Source organism: Scyliorhinus torazame, chromosome 13 (genome assembly GCF_047496885.1).
Source record: "Scyliorhinus torazame isolate Kashiwa2021f chromosome 13, sScyTor2.1, whole genome shotgun sequence".
NCBI classification, from domain to species: domain Eukaryota; kingdom Metazoa; phylum Chordata; class Chondrichthyes; order Carcharhiniformes; family Scyliorhinidae; genus Scyliorhinus; species Scyliorhinus torazame.
Window position 1 is genome coordinate 13,609,711 of NC_092719.1, and position 23,151 is coordinate 13,632,861.

Genomic DNA, 23,151 nt, shown 5'->3' on the forward strand with positions numbered 1-23,151 from the left:
CAGGGTGGGGATATCTCCCAAACCAGGGTGTGGGGGGGGGGGGTGTGGTCTCTCCCGAACCGGGGGGAGGGGTCTCTCCCAAACCGGGGAGGGGGGTCTCCCGTCCAACCCAGTGTTGGGGGGTCTCTCCCAACCCGGGGAGGCTCTATCCCAAACCGGTGGGATGGGGGGGGGGGGTCTCTCTCCCAAACCGGGAGGGCGGGGACTCTCTCTCCCAAACCGGGGGGGGGGGGGGGGGGGGTCTCTCTCCCAAACCGGGGGTGGCGGTGTGTGTCTCTCCCAAACCGGGGGGGGGGGTTCTCCCTCCCAAACCGGGGGTGGCAGTGTCTCTCTCCCCAAACCGGGGGGGGCGGGGCTCTCTCCCAAACCCGGGGGGGGGGTCTCTCTCCCAAACGGGGGGTGGGGGGGTGGATCTCTCCCAAACCGGGGGGGGGGGGGGCTCGCCCATCCCGGGGGGAGGGTTCTCTCCCAAACTGGTGGGCGGGGGGCTCTCTCCCAAACCAGGGGGCGGAGGATGTCTCTCCCAACCCGGGGGGGTCGCTCTCTCCCAACCCGGGGGGGGGGGGGGTCTTTCTCCCAACCCGGCGGGGGAGGGGGGCTCTCCCAACCCGGGGGTGGGTGGGGTATCTCCCAATCCGGGGGGGGGGCTCTCTCCCAACCCGGGGGGGGGCTCTCTCCCAACCCGGGGTGGGGGGGCTTACTCCCAACCCGGGGGTGGGTGGGGTCTCTCCCAAACCCGGGGGAGGGGTCTCTCAGAAACCAGGGGGGGAGTCTCTCTCCCAACCCGGGGGGAGGGGCTCTCCCAACCTGGGGGGGGTCTCTTATCCAACCCGGGGAGGTGCTCCCAACCCGGGGTGGGGGGGCTTACTCCCAACCTGGGTGGGGGCTCTCTCCCAACCCGGGGGTGGGTGGTGTCTCTCCCAAACCCGGGGGGGGGGGGGTCTCTCCCAAACTGGGGGGGTGGTCTCTCTCCCAACCCGGGGAGAGGGACTCTCCCAACCTGGGGAGGGTCTCTCTTCCAACCCGGGGGGGGGGGGGCTTTTCCAACCCGGGGGGTGGGGGTCTCTCTTCCAACCCGGGGGTGGGGGGCTCTCTCCCAACCCGGTGGGGGGTCTCTCTTCCAACCCAGGGGTGGAGGGGGGCTCTCTCCCAACCCGGGGTGGGGGGACTTTCTCCCAACCCGGGTGGGGGCTCTCTCACAACCCGAGGGGGGAGGGGCTCTCTCCCAAACCAGGGGGTTGAGGGGGCTCTCTCCCAACCCGGGGGGGCTCTCTCCCAACCCGGGGGTGTGGGGGGGGCTCTCTCCCAACCCGGGGGGGGCTCTCTCCCAAACCAGGGGGGGGGGGCTCTCTCCCAAACCAGGGGGGGGGGCGTCTCTCCCAACAGGGGGGGGGGGCTCTCTCCCAACCAGTGTGGGTCGCTCTCTTCCAACCCGGGTGGGGGGGTGCACTCCCAAACTGGGGGGGGGGGCTCGCTCCCAAACCGGGTGGTTGGGCTCTCTCCCAAACCGGGGGTGGGGGGGTTCTCTCCCAAACTGGGGGTGGGGGGGCTCACTCCCAACCTGGGGGGGGGGGGGGCTCTCTCCCAACCCGGGGGGGGCTCTCTCCCAACGCGGGGGGGGTTCTCTCACAAACCGGGGGGGGGCTCTCCCAACCCGGGGGGGGGGGGGGCTCTCTCCCAAACTGTGGTGGGGGGGGGTCCCTCCCAAACTGTGGTGGGGGGGTCTCTCCCAAACTGTGGTGGGGGGGTCTCTCCCAAACTGTGGTGGGGGGGTCTCTCCCAAACTGTGGTGGGGGGGGGTCTCTCCCAAACCGTGGGTGGGGGGCTCTACCAACCCGGGCAGGCTCTCTCCCAACCCAGGGGGGGTGCTCTCTCCCAAACCGGGGGGGGGTCTCTCCCAACCCGGGGTGGTGGCTCTCCCAACCCGGGGGGGGGCTCTCTCCCAAACCGGGGGCGGGGGGTCTCTGTTCCAACCCGGGGTGGGGGGGGCTCTCCCCAAAACCGGGCAGGGGGGCTCTCCCAACCCGGGGAGGGCTTTCTCCCAAACCAGGGGGGGTGGGGGGGGCTCTCCCAATCTGGGGGGGGCTTTCTCCCAAACCAGGGGGGGGGGATGGTCTCTCCCAAGCGCAGGGGGGGGGTGTCTCGCCCAACCCGCTCTCTCCCATCCCGGGGGGGTAGATTCTCTCCCAAACCGGGGCGGGTGGGGGGGGTCTCTCCCAACCCGGAGGGGCTCCCTCCCAACGGGGGGGGGGGGCTCTCCCAAACCAGGGAGGGGGGTGCTTTCTCCCAAACCGGGGGGTGGGGGCGGGGGTCTCTCCCAACAGCGGGGGGGTGGCTCTCTCCTAACCCGGGGAGGGGAGGGTCTCTCCCAAACCGGGGGCGGGGGGGTGTCTCGCCCAACCCGGGGGGGGCGCTCTCTCCCAACCCGGTTGGGGGGGGCTCTCTCCCTACCCGGTGTGGCTCTCTCCCATCCCGGGGGGGTGGGTTCTCTCCCAAACCGGGGCGGGTGGGGGGGTCTCTCCCAACCCGGGGGGCTCTCTCCCAACCCGGGGGGGGGGGGGGGCTCTCCCAAACCGGGGGTGGTCTCTTCCAAACTGGGGGGGGGGGGTCTCTCCCAACCCGGGGGGGCTCTCTCCCAACCCGGGGGGGGGGGCTCTCCCAATACGTGGGGGGGGGTCTCTCCCAAACCGGGGGGGGCTCTCTCCCAAACCAGGGGGGGGATCTCTCCCAAACCGGGGGTGGTGGTCTCTCCCAAACCGGGGAGGGGGGGGGGTCTCCCGTCCAACCCAGTGTTGGGGGGTCTCTTCCAACCCGGGGAGGCTCTATCCCAAACCGGTGGGATGGGGGGGGTCTCTGTCCCAAACCGGGCGGGGGGGGTCTCTCTCCCAAACCGGGAGGGCGGGGACTCTCCCTCCCAAACCGGGGGGGGGGGGGTCTCTCTCCCAAACCGGGGGTGGCGGTGTCTCTCTCCCAAACCGGGGGGTGGGGGTTCTCCCTCCCAAACCGGGGGTGGCAGTGTCTCTCTCCCAAACTGGGGGGGCGGGGCTCTCTCCCAAACCCGGGGTGGGGGGGGGTCTCTCTCCCAAACCCGGGGGGGCGGGGGGGGGGGGGGTCTCCCGTCCAACCCGGTGTGGGGGGTCTCTCTCCCAAACCGGGGGGGTGTTCTCCCTCCCAAACCGGGGGTGGCGGTGTCTCTCTCCCAAACCAGGGGGGCGGGGCTCTCTCCCAAACCCGGGGGGGGGGGGGGGGGGGGTGGTCTATCTCCCAAACCGGGGGGGGGGTCTCCCGTCCAACCCGGTGTGGGGGGTCTCTCTCCCAAACCGGGGGGGGTCTCTCTCCCAAACCGGGGGGGGGGGGTTCTCCCTCCCAAACCGGGGGTGGCGGTGTCTCTCTCCCAAACCGGGGGGGCGGGGCTCTCTCCCAAACCGGGCGGGGTGGGGTCTCTCTCCCAAACCTGGAGGGCGGGGACTCTCTCTCCCAAACCGGGGGGGAGGGGTCTCTCTCCCAAACCGGGGGGGGTCTCTCTCCCAAACCGGGGGTGGCGGTGTCTCTCTCCCAAACTGGGGGGGCGCGGCTCTCTCCCAAACGCGGGGGGGGGGGTCTCTCTCCCAAACCGGGGGGGGGGGGGGTCTCCCGTCCAACCCGGTGTGGGGGGTCTCTCTCCCAAACCGGCGGGGGGGGGGGGGTCTCTCTCCCAAACCGGGGGGGGGTTCTCCCTCCCAAACCGGGGGTGGCGGTGTCTCTCTCCCAAACCGGGGGGGGGGTCTCTCTCCCAAACCGGGGGAGGGGGGTGCTCCCAAACCAGGGGGGCGGGGGGCCTCTCCTCAACCGGGATGGGGGTGTCTCTCTCAAACAGGAACTACATCCCAAAGGTCCTTGATCCCAAGGCTGCTGGCCTCTCAAGTGCCTGAGTAAAACAGGATGTGGTGGGCCTAACCCTGTAAAAGAAGCAATGCAGCGCCCTGACCAGCTCTCCAGCCAATGAGCAAGAACCCATAAACCTCCACAGGATTTTGGCCAGTGTCTCCCTCTGATGAAGTTCTGCGGCTATCAGTGCTGCTCGTGAGAATCGTCTCGGGGCTGCCACCTGTATCCTAACTGGCCTGTTGTAACGGGCTCTGTAATAGAGTGTTATTAATTATTAATTGCTCAGATCAGCAACAAATTCACTTCCTTCTGGGTGTGGCTGTGGGGTGACTTGGAAACCTTTCCAAGGTTGCCCGTTGTCAGACGGGTTAAGACCTAACAGATATTCCAACTGCACCCCACTCCCCCTCCACCCACCTACTGACTCCCTGCTGCCTTCTTGCAGTAAGCCTTTTGGACGAAAAGTGGCAACACTTTCCCAGTTTGTGAAGTTGTGACTGGGAGCTGAGCCTGCACCTACCTTCTTATCAGACAGGCTATGTGGCTGCTGTTGGCCTGCATTTCCAGAACTTTGTTTACTCTAGCTTCAGAAATACAATGCAATTTCAATATGTGGAACTTTGTTTTTGTGTTTGATTTACATTGTGTTAAATCTCACCCTCAGGGCCAGAAGGTGCAAATCTGTTTATTTACCACCTTCCCCAAGAGTTTGGAGATCAGGATATCCTACAGATGTTTATGCCGTTTGGAAATGTTGTGTCTGCTAAAGTCTTCATTGATAAACAGACCAATCTTAGCAAGTGCTTTGGTAAGAATGTGTGAATGGGTTTCATGTAATCCCAAAAATGAGGTCTGGGTTGGTGTCTGATATTCTGATCATGTGTGCACACATGCTGTGTTGGTCCATAAAGTGGATCCATTAATTACAACTAAAGCTAGAATGTTTTTCGTAATGCTCCTGCTGATGATTGTCAAAGAACTCATTGTTACAGACCAAGTGGCCACATGTTTGATTCTGTTGTGTTCTAAGTTACCTTCTCAGCTAGCGATGGTAGACAGCTCCCAATGCCCTGAGCTCCCCTCGGTTGGAGAGGGAAAATCAGCTCATGCTCTCCCCATCATGAGCCAGCAACCAGGAACTGTCACACCACCCACACCCCCAATAACCTTGCATCTTGCCATTCTCCACGGTTACGTGTACACAATGGCCACTTGGTACAGGCTAACATGGAATCAAAATTGCCCTCAACTATGGCTCAGTATTGCACTCTGACCCCTGAGTCAGAGGTTCATGGGTATAAATCGCACTCCAAAGATTTCAGGGCTTGATGCTCCAGTGCAGTACCGAAGGAATGCGTCTGAGACATCAAACTGAGGCTCCATCTGCCCTCCATTATGGGCCCACAGCAGTATTTTCGAGAAGAGCAGAGGAATTTTTCCTCTTCTCCTGATCAATGTTTATCCCTCAGTTTCCCACCGTTATGCTCGTTATCACATTTGCCGTTCTATGGGAGCATGCTGTGCTCAGATTGGCTGCTGCACTTCCTACATTGCAACAGTGACAACACTTTTATAAAGTACTTCATCAGTTGTTAGGGACATTCTGAGGTCATGAAAGGTAGGTCTGACCTCTTTCATCCAAATCAGACCTTTGAGATAATTTTAAATGCCCGGAATTATGCTGAAGCAAAATATTTGTCTCCAGATCCTAACGTGGCAATGTCACTTGGAGCAGTTGACGTTTCTTAGCTCAGATAGTTGTATAATGGCTGGGAAGAGCCTGCCCTGATTCCTAACTCTTAGAAAGATAGAACACCAGGAAAAATGAATGCTCCATGAAAACCCAGATTATGGGATCATGAGAGTGTGGGCGGTGTTCCACTGATGACAAGTTAAACCTTGACCTAAAACCTCATGATTTTCAGATCTTGTGCTTTTTGTAGAGTTGCCAACTGTCCCGGATTGACGATTATTTGCGAGACACTCCTTTAATCAATCCTGGAGAAAAGCGTAGGGCCATTCATTCTTTTTTTCCCCCACTTTCTTTGACCACCTGTTTATGTTTATAGATTTTTTTTTTAAATATTCAATGTGGGGAAGATGGGCTGTTTTGCCTGACAGTTGACAATCATTCACTCAGCCAATGAAGCATGTGAACACATCTCCAATTGGCACCATGTCGGCCGAGATAATGGACATGTCACGTGGCGGGTGGCAGACATGTGGTGGTATCAGGAAGTTGGACGCGGGAGATCATGTGATGAAACCTCCAGGATTATACTCGGCCAGAGTTGGCAGCCCCAGCATGTATGGCAACAGTTGTTGTGCCTTCAAAGTAACAAACTGTACTTGGCAACAATTTCCAGCACCATCCCGAGATAGGAGCGGTAGCTTCGTAAACGTGAAGTCTTTTTTTTTTGTCGTGAGAATGTTAAATGTTTTTCCCTTTTCTTTCCCCCCCCCCCCCCACTCACCCCCTTGCCCCTCCTCGCAGGTTTTGTAAGCTACGACAATCCAGTCTCCGCACAAGCTGCCATCCAGGCTATGAATGGTTTTCAGATTGGAATGAAACGCTTAAAGGTTCAGCTGAAACGATCCAAGAATGACAGCAAGCCCTACTGAGTCTAGTATGGGAGGTTAATGCTGTTACTTTAGCTTTGTTAGGGTAAGTCCCGTGAACCAGCCGTGGCTGAGGAGGATCATTGCCAATATTCATCGAGAGACAATTTTTTAACATTACACTTTCATTTCCCTCCCGGCCCCCCTCACCCACCCGTTTTCCTCCCATTCCCGTTACATTTAGTATCTTAAATCTTATTGTATTTACAGTATTTAATTTTTGCTTTGTTCCGTAAAATATAAATCGAATTTTGCAAAAAAAAAAGGATGTCTTAAAAAGATTTTTAAAAATAACCGAAATGTGCAATTTAACTCAGCCACTGGTGCCAAATGGGCCCATATGATTATGGGGCACCAGGAGCTTTATTAAGTTTAACGGACCCAGTTAACATAGATTAGAAAGGCACCAGCAGTTTACGGGTTAATGACGTGGTGGTCTAGTTTGAAAGTGATGCCAAGTGAAGCACTAACATTTTCCTTTATTTTAATTTTATTTCTCTCTCTCTTTCTCCCTCCATCCCCCGCCCCCCTCCCTCTCTCTCTCTCTCCCTCTTCCTATCTTTCTCACTTCAATGAGAATTTATCTATTAGGACGCGATCACGAGTTAGATAATCAGTTTTCTGCGATCAGATCGCATTGGTCTTTTTTTTTTGGTAAACAAAAGCCTTTGAGATCTGTTTCTACCACCACATGGGGCTCTTTTTTTTCGGGAGGGGGCAAGGGAAGGTAAAAGAGAAGGCTAAATGGCAACATTTACTAAAGGATACATCAAATATGAAAAGAAGGAAAGCCACATGCCTGTACATTTTATTTGTAAAAAAAGCAGCTCTATTTTTATACAAATTTTTACTGCCTCAGAAAAATGGAAGTTATTTATTAAGTACCTATAGTTAATTTATTGGATACCTGAGATAGCTCATCCTCTACAATAGTTAGAGCCTGCTTTGTGATGTAGTCTTAAAAAGTACTCAGTGGGAACGAGTTTATCCTTGCAGTTAAACACACACAAATCACAACCTTGCAACATTCATGCTTCTCCTGTGTTCTGTACCTTTATTTGTGTGGTATCTCATTACTCATAGCTTCCATTACCTAGTCGAATTCGAGTTTTTTTTAATCTTGTGAATTTATTTTTCTTCGTTTGTATACCTGTTTAATTACAAATCTGTATATCTGTCCCAAAACCAATCCATCTCTTATCTCTCTTAAAGTACTGATGGATTCTTTTGGATGTTTATTTGTTGCTGTTGCTTTTTTTTTTGTTTAACAGTGTTATTAAAAAAAAATGCAAATTTATGTGAATGGCTCATAGATTCTAATTACTGAGATTTGCATTGTTCTGCTACCATGAGAATGATTTTGTTCCTGCTGCGTAGATTCTGTGTAACTTTTGACTCTTCCTTGTTTTTTTTCCCCTAGACATCTTCATGCTCGTTAGTTCATCGTTTGCCTAGCATGTCCCTGTGGCGTCAAAAAAAAATTTCAAAAAAAAAAAAAAGCTCATCGTCCCGTCATTGTTTCTGATGTCTTTCTGACCTCACATCACACTTGGTCCTCCTACTTGACCCCTTGACCTAGTTTGACTTTTCGAGAATTTTTGCATGTGACCTCGCGTAGCTCTGAATTCTAAAGAGAACAATGTGAAAAGCGTAGCTGCATTCGTGTTAAGACTGAGAAAGAGAAAAAAAAATTATTTTAAGAAAGCAAAGCAAGAAAAAAAAAAAATTATATGAGAGAGAGAAGGGAAAAAAAAAACCTGTGGCGAAAATGTTTCTTTTTTTTCATGAAACAAACTTGAAAGTATTATACAGGGATTGGCGTTCTGGCTGGCCACTCAGAAAAGCAATAGCAATATGTGGCCAGAGTGCAGAATGTTGGTTTCTCAATGAAGCAGACTACTTCTGATCAGTTGCTGAAACTGGTCAGATATTATCAAGAGCTCTGTAATAGTTTTTACATTTTTCAGGCAGTGTAAAGTTTTGATAAGGCCATTTAAGTGGCTCACTTTCTCATCGATATATATAGAAAAGATAAAAACCACTTTTTTTGTAGACTAGTTTAAGATAAAAATTAAAAGAAAAAGATGACCCATGTTTGGGGAAAGACTACCTATTTGTGTCACCTTTTGCTGAACTGATTCACACCTAGACAATCTGTGGTAAATGCACATTAAATGACCTATATTTTATACTGTTTAAATGTATTGGAGAAGATAAAAAAAGCAGTAAGTGTAAACTTCGTCACGTTGGTAACTGTGCGGGTTAAGTTTTGGTGTCATCGCGATTTTTAAGGTTATCTAATTAAGTGTTTCGTAAGACGGCAGACGTTTTTTTTGGCTCACTTGACAAAAGATTCTTATGGTGGCCAAAATAATCTTAAATCATAGAGTGAAAAGGGGAGGGAAAAGTATACAATTCCAGGACAACAAAAGTCTTGTGCTTTCCGTGTGAAACGTTTTGACGTCCGATTTTGTTTGTTACTTTTCATTGTGAGATTAACAGTTTGATGTATTCTTTGTTCAGCAAAATGTGAGATTGGCTTTTTTTTTTGGAAAAGAAGAAAAACAGCAATTTAAATCAGTGGAATTAGTGCCAAAATTACAAAAGCAAAATAAAAGGTACTTCCTGCCTCGCGCTTAATTCTGTTATTTGTGAGACGTAATTTGATAACATGGGCATTTTGTTACTTGAGTGTTTTGTAAGAATTCTCTCATGTTTGAAAAAAATTAATGAAAAATATAATAGATTAAAACTAGAGAGAAAAAAAAGGTTTGTTAAATTGCTAAAGCTGTGGTCTTGTTGCCTGAGATTGTTCATTGTTTGTTATTTCTCTTTGTAAAAGCGCTCCATGTTTCCCAACCTCGCCATTCATAGAGATGTTGTGCAAACAACCCTCACAGAGCTTTTTTTTCTTATAGTTGTGAAATTAAAAAAAAAAAAACATTAAAAAAAAACACAAAATAAAAAAAGCACCCCAAGGCAGGAATGTTTAGAACTGTTTTTTTAAAAAAAATATATAACTAATTAATAATTAAGCAGCCTTAGCTGTGTCGTATGACTTTCTAACCATAGCAAAAAACATTTGTCATTCCTCTGTGCATGCACTCAGTATGTAATAAAGCACTAACTGTTAACAGGCCAATATTTCTCTGCTTTGAGGACTGGGAGCAGTTTGAATCAGTTCGGCTTCCATTGCCTTGGGTATTTATTTCTGGCCTACCCTTGTTATGAATTCATTTCCCTCACCGCCAAACCCCACCCTACCCACCAACCCGTCCTCCTCCTTTCCCCCCCCCCCCCCTAATCCAACACATTGTTTCTGGGGGTTTTTTAATCTTAAAAGTTAAAAAAAAAAGAGGGAAAAAAGTTGTAGCTTCATTGCATTTTTTGGAAAATGTCACACAAGACAAGTGTTTCGTGCTCCTGTGATGTGAGATCTGGTGTTTGTAGACTATTATTATCATTTAGAGATTAAGATTTAAAGAAAAAAAATATATAGTTTTAAGTATTTGTTTGAGAAAAGCCAAAGTTAATGCAAAATGAGTGGGGGAACTGCAAGCCTATGTGAGTGCTGTAATTCTTTTTTTGGTACGTTTTGCCTCTATGTGATGGAAGTCTTTTTGAAGGGAAAAAAGTCAACACGACACAAACACACTCAAAAAAAAAAAAATGTGGGCTTTCGTATTTCTACAACTTGATTGTAATTATGCATTTTGTACCAGTGGAAATTTTTTTATACTGGAAATTAAAAAATGGATATTTCTGCGCCTTACCTGTGTGTGGGCCCAGTGATGATTGATTTTGAGTTTAATTTCTAGTTGGTGCAGAGAAAGTGGCGGTTATTTCATTTTAAGAATTTACACAAAAAAACTAAAAAAGAACTTTGGCTTGCTTTCCTCATTTCTTTGCATCTGCTTAAATGTCAAGAATTTTTGTCAAAAAAAATGGGTAAGTTTCTCTTCAATTATGTATTGTGCAGTTACATAAGGTATTAGGACTAGCAGTATTCATCCACGTACAGTGGGATAACTGTATTAGTTTAAAAAAAAATAGGGGTTTGCTTTTTGCTGTTGAAATCCAAGTTTTTTCCTGATTCTTTGTCTTCATTGTGAACATAACTGTGGAACAGTTGGACTTATTTTTGTAGTGTATGTTATTGTGTGATGCAGTTTTTGCTTCTGTCTCAAATATTAAACCATTTTTCCTAATACTCGTCTCTCTTTGTGTATCGTTGGTGATGTTCACTGTTGTTCAGCAAACCTCACTGTTCCACGTCCTTTTTCGTTTCTTCTCTCTTTTGTGTAGACGAGACACTGCCAATCTTACCAGCTACTTCTGTTTCCTCATTTCCTATTTTAGTTCAGTATTTAACTGTTCTTGGTTCTTTCTTTCCGTTTCTCTCCTTTTTTTTGGACAAATACAGCTATTATATACTGTTACCCGATGCCTTTTCCTGTGCCCCAGTGACAATTAGGACCCACACTCTGAAAAGCACAGCATGTCAGCTTTAGATTCGGAAGCAAAATAATAAATAAACCAGAATTGGGTCCGTAAGCTGCTATGATATGAATGTTGCTAAATTAAACATTTTTTTTATTTCTGATGCATTAAGGGTTAAGTCAAACCAAAGCCTAAAGGATAAAATGAGGCTTTTGGGGAACAGAAGATTGTGGATGCAGGCTGAGAACAACCCCCCCCCCCCTTCCCCCAATGGTGGCTGTATTGATAAATGCAGTAGTGTTGAGCTAATTGGGATAGTTGTGTTTCCGCTCTCCGCTCAGCTAGCTGTTCTCAACCCATATGGCCTCAGAAACGTTTATTGGCCTCAACAATCCTTGGGTCAGGCAGTGTGAAGAATGGTATCTGTGGGCAACTTTAGGAGGTGGTAAGAAAGCCATAGATGAAATCTTTCCCAATGGGTGCAAGTTGCCATTCTATGAATGTAGTCGGTCCCACGATCACGATGGCTGGAGCATCACAACTTAAACACACCGTCTTCTCACCCCAGCCGTGTCCAGGGAGAGGCAAATTATCCGGATCAATGAAAGAAAAAAAAAATATTCTGGAAGATTCCACTGCAAACAACTGCGCCCCCCCCCCCCCCCACCCCTAGAATTGTACGAGTGGGAAGGGGGGTGGTGTTTGTAGAATAGTTCTCTCCCCTCCTTAGCTCATTGCCAAGTTCCAGAGGAGAGTCGGTGATTCCAGCTGCTGTGAAAGGCTCATAATATAAGGGGGTTTGCTGCATTCATCCGTTTCCTTCAGGGTCCCTCTGTGCTCCCAGCTTTGTGACGCGCTTTGTGCAGAATGCAGAGTTCCTCTTTTGCGGCTGTCATTTCTGCTTGCTGCTCTGTGTTGTCAAGCCAAAGGTGTTTCAGTTCTTTATTTCCTCTCTAGAGTGGGAAACTGTGGCTTCTGAGAGGCAGCTCGCCCAGCCTGAGAGTAAACGCACCGCACACCCAGCGGAGCCCGGCGCCACAAGTGGGCTCAAAGCAAGTATCAGAACCTGTGCTCAAACCTTGTGCGTTGTCCACTGCAGTCGGAATTCCTGATAACGTACAGACCTCACTTAGGTGGATCAGTGTTTAAATTCAGGGCCAAGTGCTGGTGACATCCACCGGAACCAATCCTCCAAACGTAGTTACACTGAGAGGCTCCCCAGTTAAACACTTTTAAATAAAAGCAAAATACTGCAGATGCTGGAAACATGAAATAAACACAGAAAAATGCTGGATCAACTCAGCAGGTCTGGTAGCATCTGTGGAGAGAGAAAGAAGTGAATGTTTCAAGTCCATATGGCTCTTCTACAGAACGCTTTTATCCTTTGATATTAAAGTGGACTGTCAGAACAGCGGTTGGTAAAGTCAGTGTAACATTACAGTGATCTCTGATCTAGACTGAGCCCTGACCTCTGCGGGGACAGCCCAATTGTTGCACCTGAAAATGTCCTCAGTTCACTTAGCCAAAGTCAGAATACGCCCTGATTCCATGTTCATCTGCCCGAGTTTAAAATTGGTGTGAATTAGCGGAGATTAGCGTACATAATAAGGGCCTGAGGAAAGTGCCAAACGCAACAACATATATTTCTTTGAATGTAAAATGTAATTGTTTCAACTTGCTTAATTGTCGTTCATGTTTAATAATCGACAGTGGGGGAAGATCTTCCATTTCTAACCAGACTTGTGACATAATAATCTGTTTAAAGGTCTCAGTGAGAAAGAGAATCTTTTTTTTAAATGCTCTAAACTTTTCACTGACAACATCTGTGAAGTGACTTTTGTTTGGCAGCATCTCCGAACCAGCCAGATTACAGGACACTGGCATTTAGAAAGTGGGACCACAGCCAGCTCTGTGGGCACAGATACGTTTGGTTCAAGATCTTAATCTCAAAAGCAGTAATGATGCCAACTCATAAATATCCAATTTCTGCATCAAGGACTGCTTTAAAGTCAACAACGCATATTTACATAGCCCCCCCCCGGCACTGCTCTAGTCCTGCAACCCTTTGCGAACTCTGCAATCCTCCAATTCTGACCTTTTGCACATCCCTGGTTGTAATCACTCCAATTATCGCTGTGCCTTCAGAGCGTCCAAAACTCTCTAAAGTTCTCAACCTCCCCCTACCTCTCTCTTCCTTAGACGTGATCCCTTTGATCAAAAGCTGCTTTCCCCTTTGGTTGTCTCCTCTAATTTGGTTGTCTCCTCTATCGCCCTAATTTGGGTTCTTGTCAAATTTAGTTTGACCTTGTTCATGTGAAGTGCCCTGAGATGTTTTACTGCACTAAAGGTGCTATCTAAATGCTGTCAGCATTCAAACTGAAGAAGGGCCAGTGTAAAAGTATAAATGTGGTAATTCCCCAATCATTTCCCCTCGAACTGGTGAAAAGTACCAGATTTAGCAAATAAGAGTGATTCACGGTAGCGAGTTCCAAATTTCCATCATGTAATAATAACCTTTATTAGTGTCACAAGTGGGCTTACGTTAACATTGCAATGAAGTTACTGGGGAAATGTGAACACAATTGTTCAAACGACAACTTTAAAATTGATCAACTTACTTTTCGGACACTGGCTTCTCCGTCTGAAAAATAGAAGCTGTGCTGAGCTCAGCTGTAAGTGACTTCTGGGTCCAGAGAAGTCAGTCAGCAGTGCCAGACTGGGCCTCAACATAAGAGACAACTCCATATCTGTTCAAAGGGCACAGGTTTCACATGGAAGAAATTGAGACAAGTTCTAGCAAGTAACCAAGGTTAACAGTGTGAGCTAGGACCCAAACTTTCCAGCAGGTGGGATCTCAGCATACCTGACATTGATTTTTACCTCAAGATTTGGGAGACTGCACGGTGGCGCAGTGGTTAGCGCTGCTGCCTATGGCGCTGCGGACAAAGGTTCCATCCCAGCCCTGGCTCACTGTCCGTGTGGAGTTTGCACATTCTCCCGGTGTCTGCGTGGATTTCACCCCCACAATCCAAAGATGTGCAAGTCAAGTTGTTTGGCCAAGCTAAATTGTCCCTTAATTGGAAAAACATAGTTGGGTACTCTTAAATTTATTTTTAAAGATTATGGGGAATGTTGAGTCGAGTTTTAAAGTTTCACTGTACGCTGTGAGACAGTGAATTAAAAATGCTGTTTTTTCTTGATGCTCTTGTTATCAGTTACCAAAGCAGCAGTGTTTACGGTAAGTCTTGATAGCATGATATCCTCCGTATCATTCTTAAAGGTTTAAAAGTTGTGGAAGAACTGTTTAAGGGGACTGACGATGTGGCGTGCAAGGGGAGTAACTTTCATTCATTTCGCACCGTTCACAACCTTCATGTCTCGAAGCATATGCTGCCAGTGAATTAATTTTAAGGAGTGCAGTCGCTGGTATATAGAAATGACAGCACAGAAATAGGATATTTAGCCCAAGTGGCCTATTCCCATGTTTCACACAGGCTTAATCTAACCCAAAATTCTATATTCCTTTATTGGAGATGTACTTACCAGCTGAGGTTATTCATGAAGATACTGCCTTCTCAACCTTGCCCCTCACCTGAGGTGTGGTGATCCTCAGGTTAAATCACCACCAGTCAGCTCTCCCCCTCAAAGGAAAACAGCCTAATGTCATCTGGGACTGTGGTGACTTTACACTTACACTTACCTCGATCCTCCATAGAATCTCTACAATGCAGAAGGAGGCCATGCAGCTCATTGAGTCTGTACCGAACCTCCGAAAGAGCACTCTACCCAGGCCCATTCCCCTCCCCGAAACCTCACGCATTGATCATGGCCAATCCACCTCACCTCCATATCTTTGGATTGTGGGAGGAAACCGGAGCACCCGGAGGAAACCCACACAAACACTGGGAGGTTGTGCAAGCTGCACACAGACAGCCACCCAAGGCCAGAAGACCCAGATCCCTGGCGCTGTGAGGCAGCAGCGCTAAGCACCGCGCTGCCCTTCCTTAAACGCATCTGATCTATTTTCCTCAACTAGTCCTTGTGGTAGCGATATTCACGTTCTAACCAGTCTCTGGTTTCTCCTGAAATCCTTACTGGATTTATTGGTAATGTTATAACGTAGAGAATAAGGTATTGAATAGTACAGAAGGTGAGAGCCCAGAACATGACCGCAAGGCAAGTAAGGCCAAGAAGACAACATGAGAAAGTTAAATTGGTGAAAAGTCAATTTAAAACCGATCTTATCCAAAGCTTCTTAATGGGAGTGGCCAGTGGCCACAGTGCTGAACAGTGACACGGTTGAAAAGAATAGGAGAGATGAAGAATAAAAGTTGGTAGATTGTTGCTGGGAGTCATCTCCAATCAGTCTCTCGAACAACTTCCAGCACCCAATCTCAAGTTTCATTAGTGAGGGACCAGGAGCACTTACCCAGTCCTCTAGGTTGGGAAAGATTGTGTGACACATGGACAGTCGAGATGGGGAGTGGGCACTCCGAGTGTAAGAGTGATACTTGTTCTTGAATAAAAAGCTTAGTGCTAAAAGGCATTTCTCCAGCCTCTTTCACTGCGTCAGGATGTCTGAGATTAACTTTTTACAGCCAATTATGTACTCTTACAGTGTGGGCACTGCTATAAGTAGGGGAAGAGTCAATCTGATTCACGTAAGGGCTGATTTTCCAAACGAGCGTGTGTGTAGATCCTCTTTGAGATACTTTGATGGAACTGAATTATTTATTGTACTAGTTTGTCAGATGTAACGCACCCAAAAGAGTGCAGGAGAAGCATCAGGCATGTTTAAAATGAGGTGTCAACCTGGTGAAGCTACAACACAGGATTATTTGAGTGCCAAACAGCATAAGCAGCGTCTGATAAGACCACGCTAAGCGATTCCATGACCAAAGGATCAGATCTAAGCTCTGCAGTCCTGCCACGTCCAGTCGTGAATGGTGGTGGACAATTAAACAACTCGCTGGAGGAGGAGATTCTACAAATATCCCCATCCTCAATAAACGCAAAATGATGCGGAGAGTGCTGGAAAACTCAGCAGGTCTGGCAGCATCTTTGGAAAGAGATAAAGAGTCAACATGTGGCATATGATATGTCTCTTTGGAACTCCAGAAGAAGTTCCGAAGACTAGTCATATTGGATGTGAAGCGTTAACTCTGCTTCTGTCCCCACAGTTGCTGCCAGACCTGCTGAGATTTTCTAGCACTCTCTGTTTTTATTTCTCAGCCTCAATGATGGGGAACTCAGATCATTGGTGCAAAAGATAAAGCTAAAGATTTGCAACAATCTGATTGGCACCAACACACACAGCAGCAGTGTGTAAAAAGCAGAGTAAAGTCACCATAGCCCCTTTCCCCTTTGAGGGGGAGAGCTGACTGGTGGTGATTTATCCTGATGATCACCACACCTCGGGCACAGGGGCAAGGTTGAGAAGGTGGGGCCTTCATGATTATGAATAACCTCATCTGGTACAGGAATTGAACCCACGGTGCTGGCCTCGCTCTGCATCCCGAACCAGCTGCCCAGCCGACTGAGCTCAAGCAGCCCCTCGTAGTGTGCACCATCTACATGATGCACTGTAGGAACTCACCATGGCTCCTTTGACTGCACCTTCCAAACTTATGACCTCTAGCACCTTGAAGGACAGGGGCAGCAGCTACATGAGAACTTCGCCACCTGCAGGGTCCCCACCAAGCCACGCATCCACTAACCTGACTTGGATGTGCATCACCATTCCGTCACGGTTGCTGGGTTAAAATCCTGGAACCCCCTAACAGCACTGTGGGTGTACCTACACCACATGACCTGGAGTGGTTCAAGAAAGCGGTTTACCACCACCCCCATCCCAAGTGCAATTAGGGATGGGCAATCGAATGCTGGCCTAATCAGCAATGCCCTCATCCCATGAATGAAAGAATAAAAAACATGTTGACTGATCCTGAGCAACAGGTTCCTCCAGTTGTTTTTAATGGGCAGAGTACAGACTGCACTCAGCCAGTGCACACTTACAAAACCCCAAACACAATTTCTATTGTTAGATGTCAGTCACTCTGTGATTAGGCAGCACGTGTTGAACAATGCTGATTGTGCTAATGGTTACACTGACAACCAATGTAAGCTAACCAGTGGAACTTGTAGTGTGGGTCTTTTACACTTACTAGAAGTATCATACTTTTATACACAGGGATACATTCACTGCAAACAAAAGGAATATGTCCAGACCTTGTGCTTTTTTGAATTACCTCTGAGTTTGGGGAGCCCATTGTCTTTTTAAATTCTCCATGGCAAATGCCCTTGCCAACCCAATGGGCATCCTTTTTTCCTATAGTATATATTGCTGTGATTGTTTGAAATTTGGCATTCTTGTGTTTGTCCTGATAGTGCAAGATGAAAAGCTCCAGCAACGCGTCTCTCTTTTCAGCAACATTCAATTCCTCACTCGTACAGTCTCATGCTGCCCACCAGCTTGATTGGGTTCATTCAGTTTGTACCGAGGTTCCCAGACTCTCCTCTCAGTGAGTGGCTTTATTTGTTGCGGTTAGGAAAGGTGAAAAATGTGCAACCAGTGACAGATGGGAAAGGGCCCATAGTCCATTCCAACTTGATCCACACATTGTGATGGCCTCAATACAAACATCTTGCATTCCACATAATCTCCTGGGGGGTGGGGGCAAAACACCAGATTAAAGATGCAGCACAATTAAGGGAAAAGAAATCCCCTGGAAAACTGCTGATCACACAAATTAGACAGGAATGCCAGTCCGTCGAGAAGAGAAGAAGGAGATAGGCGCAGATATCAAGTACTTCTGGGCAGTGAGTGACACTCGTGAAGAGCTGACTAAAACATTCCAACTGTTCATTGGTCCTACAATTGGACTCCATACTTTTGGGCTATTATACCCCCCCCCCCCCCCTCCCCCCGGCCTTCCACCCTTGTTGGACAGTATGCCAAAGTGATTTTGGGCAAGTATGAGATTGGGGTGGACTTAATGCCTCCACCACTCGAATGGCCCAGCCCTACTCGCCATCAGAGTTAACCAATTTGGACGAGGTATGAGGGTTGCCAGTCAGTGTAGAAATACTCCTCCACCATGAGGAACCAGCTTCAAGAAAGGAGAGCTGATCTCCTATCACCCCGGTGAAATGCCTTTGTGCATCTGTTCCATACAGTTTTCTAATTGTTAATGGAAATTGGATGTTCAAGTTCATCAATTTGGCTCAAGATCTAAATGTTCGTGTGGGTATGGGAAAATGGAGTGCCGTATATGGGAATAATGGTTAGTTCACATTGAAAATTAAAACAGTTCAGGATTTTTAATGCAATACATTTCACTGATTGGAAAGTCTGCAGACTGTGAATTCAAACCAAGTACATAATGTCGAGGGGCCACAAGAAAAATTGGCTGCGCCGAGTAATTAATGTGGAATTATTTCAAAATAATTATTTTTTCTTTTTGGACAATCTAGTGGGGGGGGGGGGGGGGGCAGTTGTGCAGGGTGATGTACTTATGTGGACTTCGGGTGTAAACTTAAGGCTGTGTTTGCTTGAGACGCAGGTGGCTGCTTTTTATAGTCATCCATTTTATAAACCAGTGTGAGGCTCTTCAGCAAGAAGCCATGATTGGAAATAGGGCGGAATAAAAAGCAAACGTAAACATTTTTATCATTTCATTAAACTGGAGGTATTTTCAGAAGGCAGACTTTCAGACTATTGTCAACAGTTCTTGTAATAATCTGCGAAAGTTCAGAATAAAAAGAAAAAGATGTCACAGAGTAAATAGTACAATGGTTCAAGCTGGGTATTGGCAGCAAACACAGCCATGTCAATGTGTGTTGAGGTGGTTGAAACTGTACACATGATCCAGAAAGTCTTTTCTTTTTTATGTCAGGAGGAAATGATATTGTGGCTGGACTATACCCAGGGTAATGCTCTCGGACCCAGGTTCGGAACTCATCACGGCAGCTGGTGAAAATTTGAATTCAATAAAAATGTCTAATTAAAAGCCTAATGATGACCATGAAACCAATGTCAATTGTCGTGAAAAATGCAACTGGTTCACTAATGTCCTTTAGGGAAGGGAAATCTGCCGTCCTTACCCAGTGTGGTCTACATGTGACTCTTAAATGCCCTCTGAAACAGCCTAGCAAGCCACTCAGTTTAAGGGCAATTAGGGATGGGCAAAAAAATCCTTTTTAAAACAATCTACATGTTTTCCTTAAAATGAAATACCAGGGGTTGGTTAGCTCAGTTGGCTGGACAGCTGGTTTGTGATGAATTCCAGCAGCGTGGGTTCAATTCCCGTACCGGCTGAGGTTATTCTCAACCTTTCTCCTCGCCTGAGGTGTGGTGATCCTCAGATTAAAACACCACCAGTCAGCTCCCCCCTTTGAGGGGAAAGCAGCCAGTAGTCATCTCGGCCTCTGGTGACTTTACCTTACCTTACTGGGTGGAAATCTGAAATAAAACATCAGCAACTGTGGAGAGGAGCAAAGTTTGACGTCTGTGACCTTCCGTCAAATTCATAAACAAATAGGGCTTTCTTTCCCAAATCGCTGTGTGGAATTTTTCTGAGGCTGAAATCATAGGTTTGAACCTGACCCCGATTTGCAACTGAATTTTGATTGCAAGCAACAATTTTCCTCGTTTCACAACATCTTACAGCGCACATACTTCAACACAAAACATTTTGTTTCCCAAGGACGGTTTTGGAGGGACAATGGCATGTTCCAAAATAAATAGCTTGCGGAGTGCAGCAGTGAAATGTTTTGTGAAAGCTTTCAATTCATTTACAGCAGAACAGAGAACAGGCATTGAAGACAGGAATGTAAAGGTACAAGTGATCTTTGAACGCAATTGCTTGTAGCGTGGGCGGATGAGATGTTTGAGGAACCCCCGCATTTAAATGGAGGCACTTTCAAGACGATTTAAAGCAATTGGAAAGAGTCGGAAGTGGTTTGGGGCCCTGTAATAATAGAATTTGTCACTAATTAGCAGGACACTTTAGCATCATTGACCATTTTGCAATCTTTAGCTGGCCTGGGCTCTGATTAAGTGTAACATTTGGTTATACTTGTGGAAATAGTGTGCAGCGCGCAGCAATCTATAGCAGTGAAATCTGTTGGCTACTCGAAGGAAGTGGTGAGTAACTTGGAGTTAGCAGGAAACTCCACCTCCATCCACTCTGAGATACCTCTCTGGTAGACAGGGTATATACTGTGGCTACCTGCAGGAGGCAGCATTGAGTCCATTGTTACCAGAGTAAAGAAGGAGGCGGAAAGCAGGTTTTCAGAATATGAAAAGCAAATGCTCGAACTACTCAGCAGGTCCATGAGTCTTGTTCTCGATCCCTCAACGATTGGAAACCATCTGTTCTGACCCAAACCTCTATATCTTTTCATAATTGCGAACAATCCTATTGTGCCACTTCATAATACAGAAAAGCAAAATACTGCAGATGCTGAAATAAAATACTGGAACTGCTCTGCAGACCTGACAGCATCTGGAGAGAGAAACCGAGCTGGTGGCTGAATCATTTGGTGGGCTCAATGCTGGGCCCATTTGGGGGTCCTGACGCCCATTTCATCAGCTTGCCTGCCACTGCAGCCTTAGAACATAGAAAAATACAGCACAGAACAGGCCCTTCGGCCCACGATGTTGTGCCGAACCTTTGTGCTAGATTAATTATAGATTATCATTGAATTTACAGGGCAGAAGGAGGCCATTCGGCCCATCGAGTCCGCACCGGCCCTTGGAAAGAGCACCCCACCCAAAGTCAACACCTCCACCCAACACTAAGGGCAATTTATCATGGCCAATCCACCTAACCTGCACATCCCTGGACTGTGGGAGGAAACCGGAGCACCCAGAGGAAACCCACGCAGACACGGGGAGGATGCGCAGACTCCGCACAGACAGTGACCCAAGCCGGAATTGAACCCAGGACCCCGGAGCTGTGAAGCAACTGCACTATCCACAATGCTACCGTGCTGCCCTTAAGAACAAATAAATCTACACTATATCATTTTACCGTAATCCATGTACCTATCCAATAGCTGCTTGAAGGTCCCTAATGTTTCCGACTCAACTACTTCCACAGGCAGTGCATTCCATGCCCCCACTACTCTCTGGGTAAAGAACCTACATCCCCCCCTATACCTTCTGCAAGGCAACTCCTAATTGGTCACCTCCGCATTGGCCACCTTATTAAAGATGGCGTGTGAGCTCCCAATGCTGCACGGCCAATCAGAGGGCACAGGGAGATGTCTCCTATTGGGAGAGATGTGCACTGCCAAGACAGCATGAGGGCTCCAGCTGGGCGCATGAGAGGACTATCAGTATGGATGGAAAATCCCTCCACTGGACTATTCATAGGCTGGGCCTTCCAGCATCTGCAGCATTGGCTTTAACATCTCACAGGGTGGTATAATAGGATTGTGTGAAACTATGAAACGATATGGAAGTTTGGGGAGAAACAGATGATTTCCAAAAGTTTTTTAAAATAAATTTAGAGTACCCAATTCATTTTTTCCAATTAAGGGGCAATTTAGCGTGGCCAATAAACCTAACCAGCACATCTTTGGGTTGTGGGGGGCGAATCCCACGGGGAGAATGTGCAAACACCACACCTAGTGACCCAGCGCTGGGATCGAACCTGGGACCTCGGCGGCGTGAGACAGCAGTGCTAACCACTGCACCATCGTGCTGCCCTTGGTTTCCAATAGTTGAGCGGTCAAAAAGAAAGGTCATGGACACTGAAGTTTGGAGGAGAGGACAAGATAAACTTGTTGACCATTTTGTTGTGAAGCTGGGGCATCAACTTTGAGGGTTAGGAGTGAATCAAAAACTATGGGCGGGATTCTCTCAGCCCAGTGCCGGGCCGGAGAATCCCCGCGACTGGTGCGAATCGCGCCATGCCGCCCCGACGCCGGCACGCGATTCTCCGCATACAGGAGAGTTGGCGCCGGCGTGGTTGGCGTGGCGCCGGTCGGGAGCCGCTCTATGCGGCCGGCCTGCCGATTTGGCCGAGCGGCCGTCATAAAAAAGCCAAGTCGGCGCCGTCTACACCCGCTCTCAGCCGGCGGGAATTCGGCTTGGAAGAGTCGGAGGGGGGTGGCCTGTGTGGGGGGTGGCGGGGGGGGGGGGGTTCCAAACCCGGGGGGGCCCCCGATGTGGCCTGGCCCGTGATCGGGGGCCCACCGATCGGCGGGCTGGCCTCTCTGGCTGGGAGCCTCCTTTCTAGCGCGCTGGCCCCTGTAGCCCTGCGCCATATTGCGTCGGGGCCGGCACGTTGAAGGAAACCACTGCGCAGGCGCGGACCTCACGACACCTAGTTGACGATCAGCAGCTGGAGCGGCGTGAACGGCTCCAGTGCTATGCTGACCCCCTGTAGGGGCCAGAATTGCTGATCCTAAGGCTGTGTTTTTTAAAATATATATTTTTATTCACATTTTTTACATATTTTCAACATTACAGGAATAAGAAAAAACAAAGAACACATAAATAAACATCTTATAACTATGTCACGTATTTCCCCAATATACATGCCCCCCATTAAAAGTAAATAAACATAGTAGTAAACACAAAGTACCCACTCCCCTCCCCCCCGGGTTGCTGCTGCTGCTGACCACCCCCTAATGCTCCACTCGAAAGTGTAGGAACGGTTGCCACCGCCTGAAGAACCCTTGCACAGATCCTCTTAAGGCAAATTTTACCCTCTCCAATTTAATGAACCCTGCCATGTCGCTGATCCAGGCTTCCACGCTTGGGGGCCTCGCATCCTTCCACTGTAGCAGGATCCTCCGCCGGACTACCAGGGACGCAAAGGACAGAATATCGGCCTCTTTCGCCTCCTGCACTCCCGGCTCGTCCGATACCCCAAATAGTGCGAGCCCCCAACTTGGCTTAACCCGGATGTTTACCACCTTAGACACCGTCCTCGCAATACCTCTCCAGAACCCATCCAGCGCTGGGCATGCCCAAACATGTGGGCATGATTTGCTGGGCTCCCCGAACACCTCACACACCTGTCCTCCACTCCAAAAAACCGACTCAGCCTTGCCCCCGTCATGTGCGTCCTGTGCAAAACCTTAAATTGTATCAGGCTAAGCCTGGCGTAAGAGGAAGAAGAATTTACCCTACCCAGGGCGTCCGCCCACGTACCCTCGTCTATCTCCTCCCCCAGCTCCTCCTCCCATTTACCTTTCAGCTCCTCCACCGAG

At 48.6% G+C, this 23,151-nt stretch overlaps 1 protein-coding gene across 22 annotated transcripts in view; it reads left to right on the plus strand.

The window, feature by feature from the left end:
- Nucleotides 1-10,694, plus strand: part of celf2 (cugbp, Elav-like family member 2) — a 1,037,523-nt gene extending 1,026,829 nt beyond the window's left edge. For all 22 annotated transcript variants that reach the window (XM_072471059.1, XM_072471057.1, XM_072471058.1 and 19 more), the window contains 3 exons: nucleotides 4,532-4,675; nucleotides 6,362-6,532; nucleotides 7,907-10,694. In XM_072471059.1, coding sequence (XP_072327160.1) covers nucleotides 4,532-4,675; nucleotides 6,362-6,489 — 272 coding nt within the window. In that variant the 3' untranslated portion in view covers nucleotides 6,490-6,532; nucleotides 7,907-10,694. The remainder of the gene's footprint in view (nucleotides 1-4,531; nucleotides 4,676-6,361; nucleotides 6,533-7,906) is intronic.
- The last annotated feature ends 12,457 nt before the right edge of the window (nucleotides 10,695-23,151 follow it).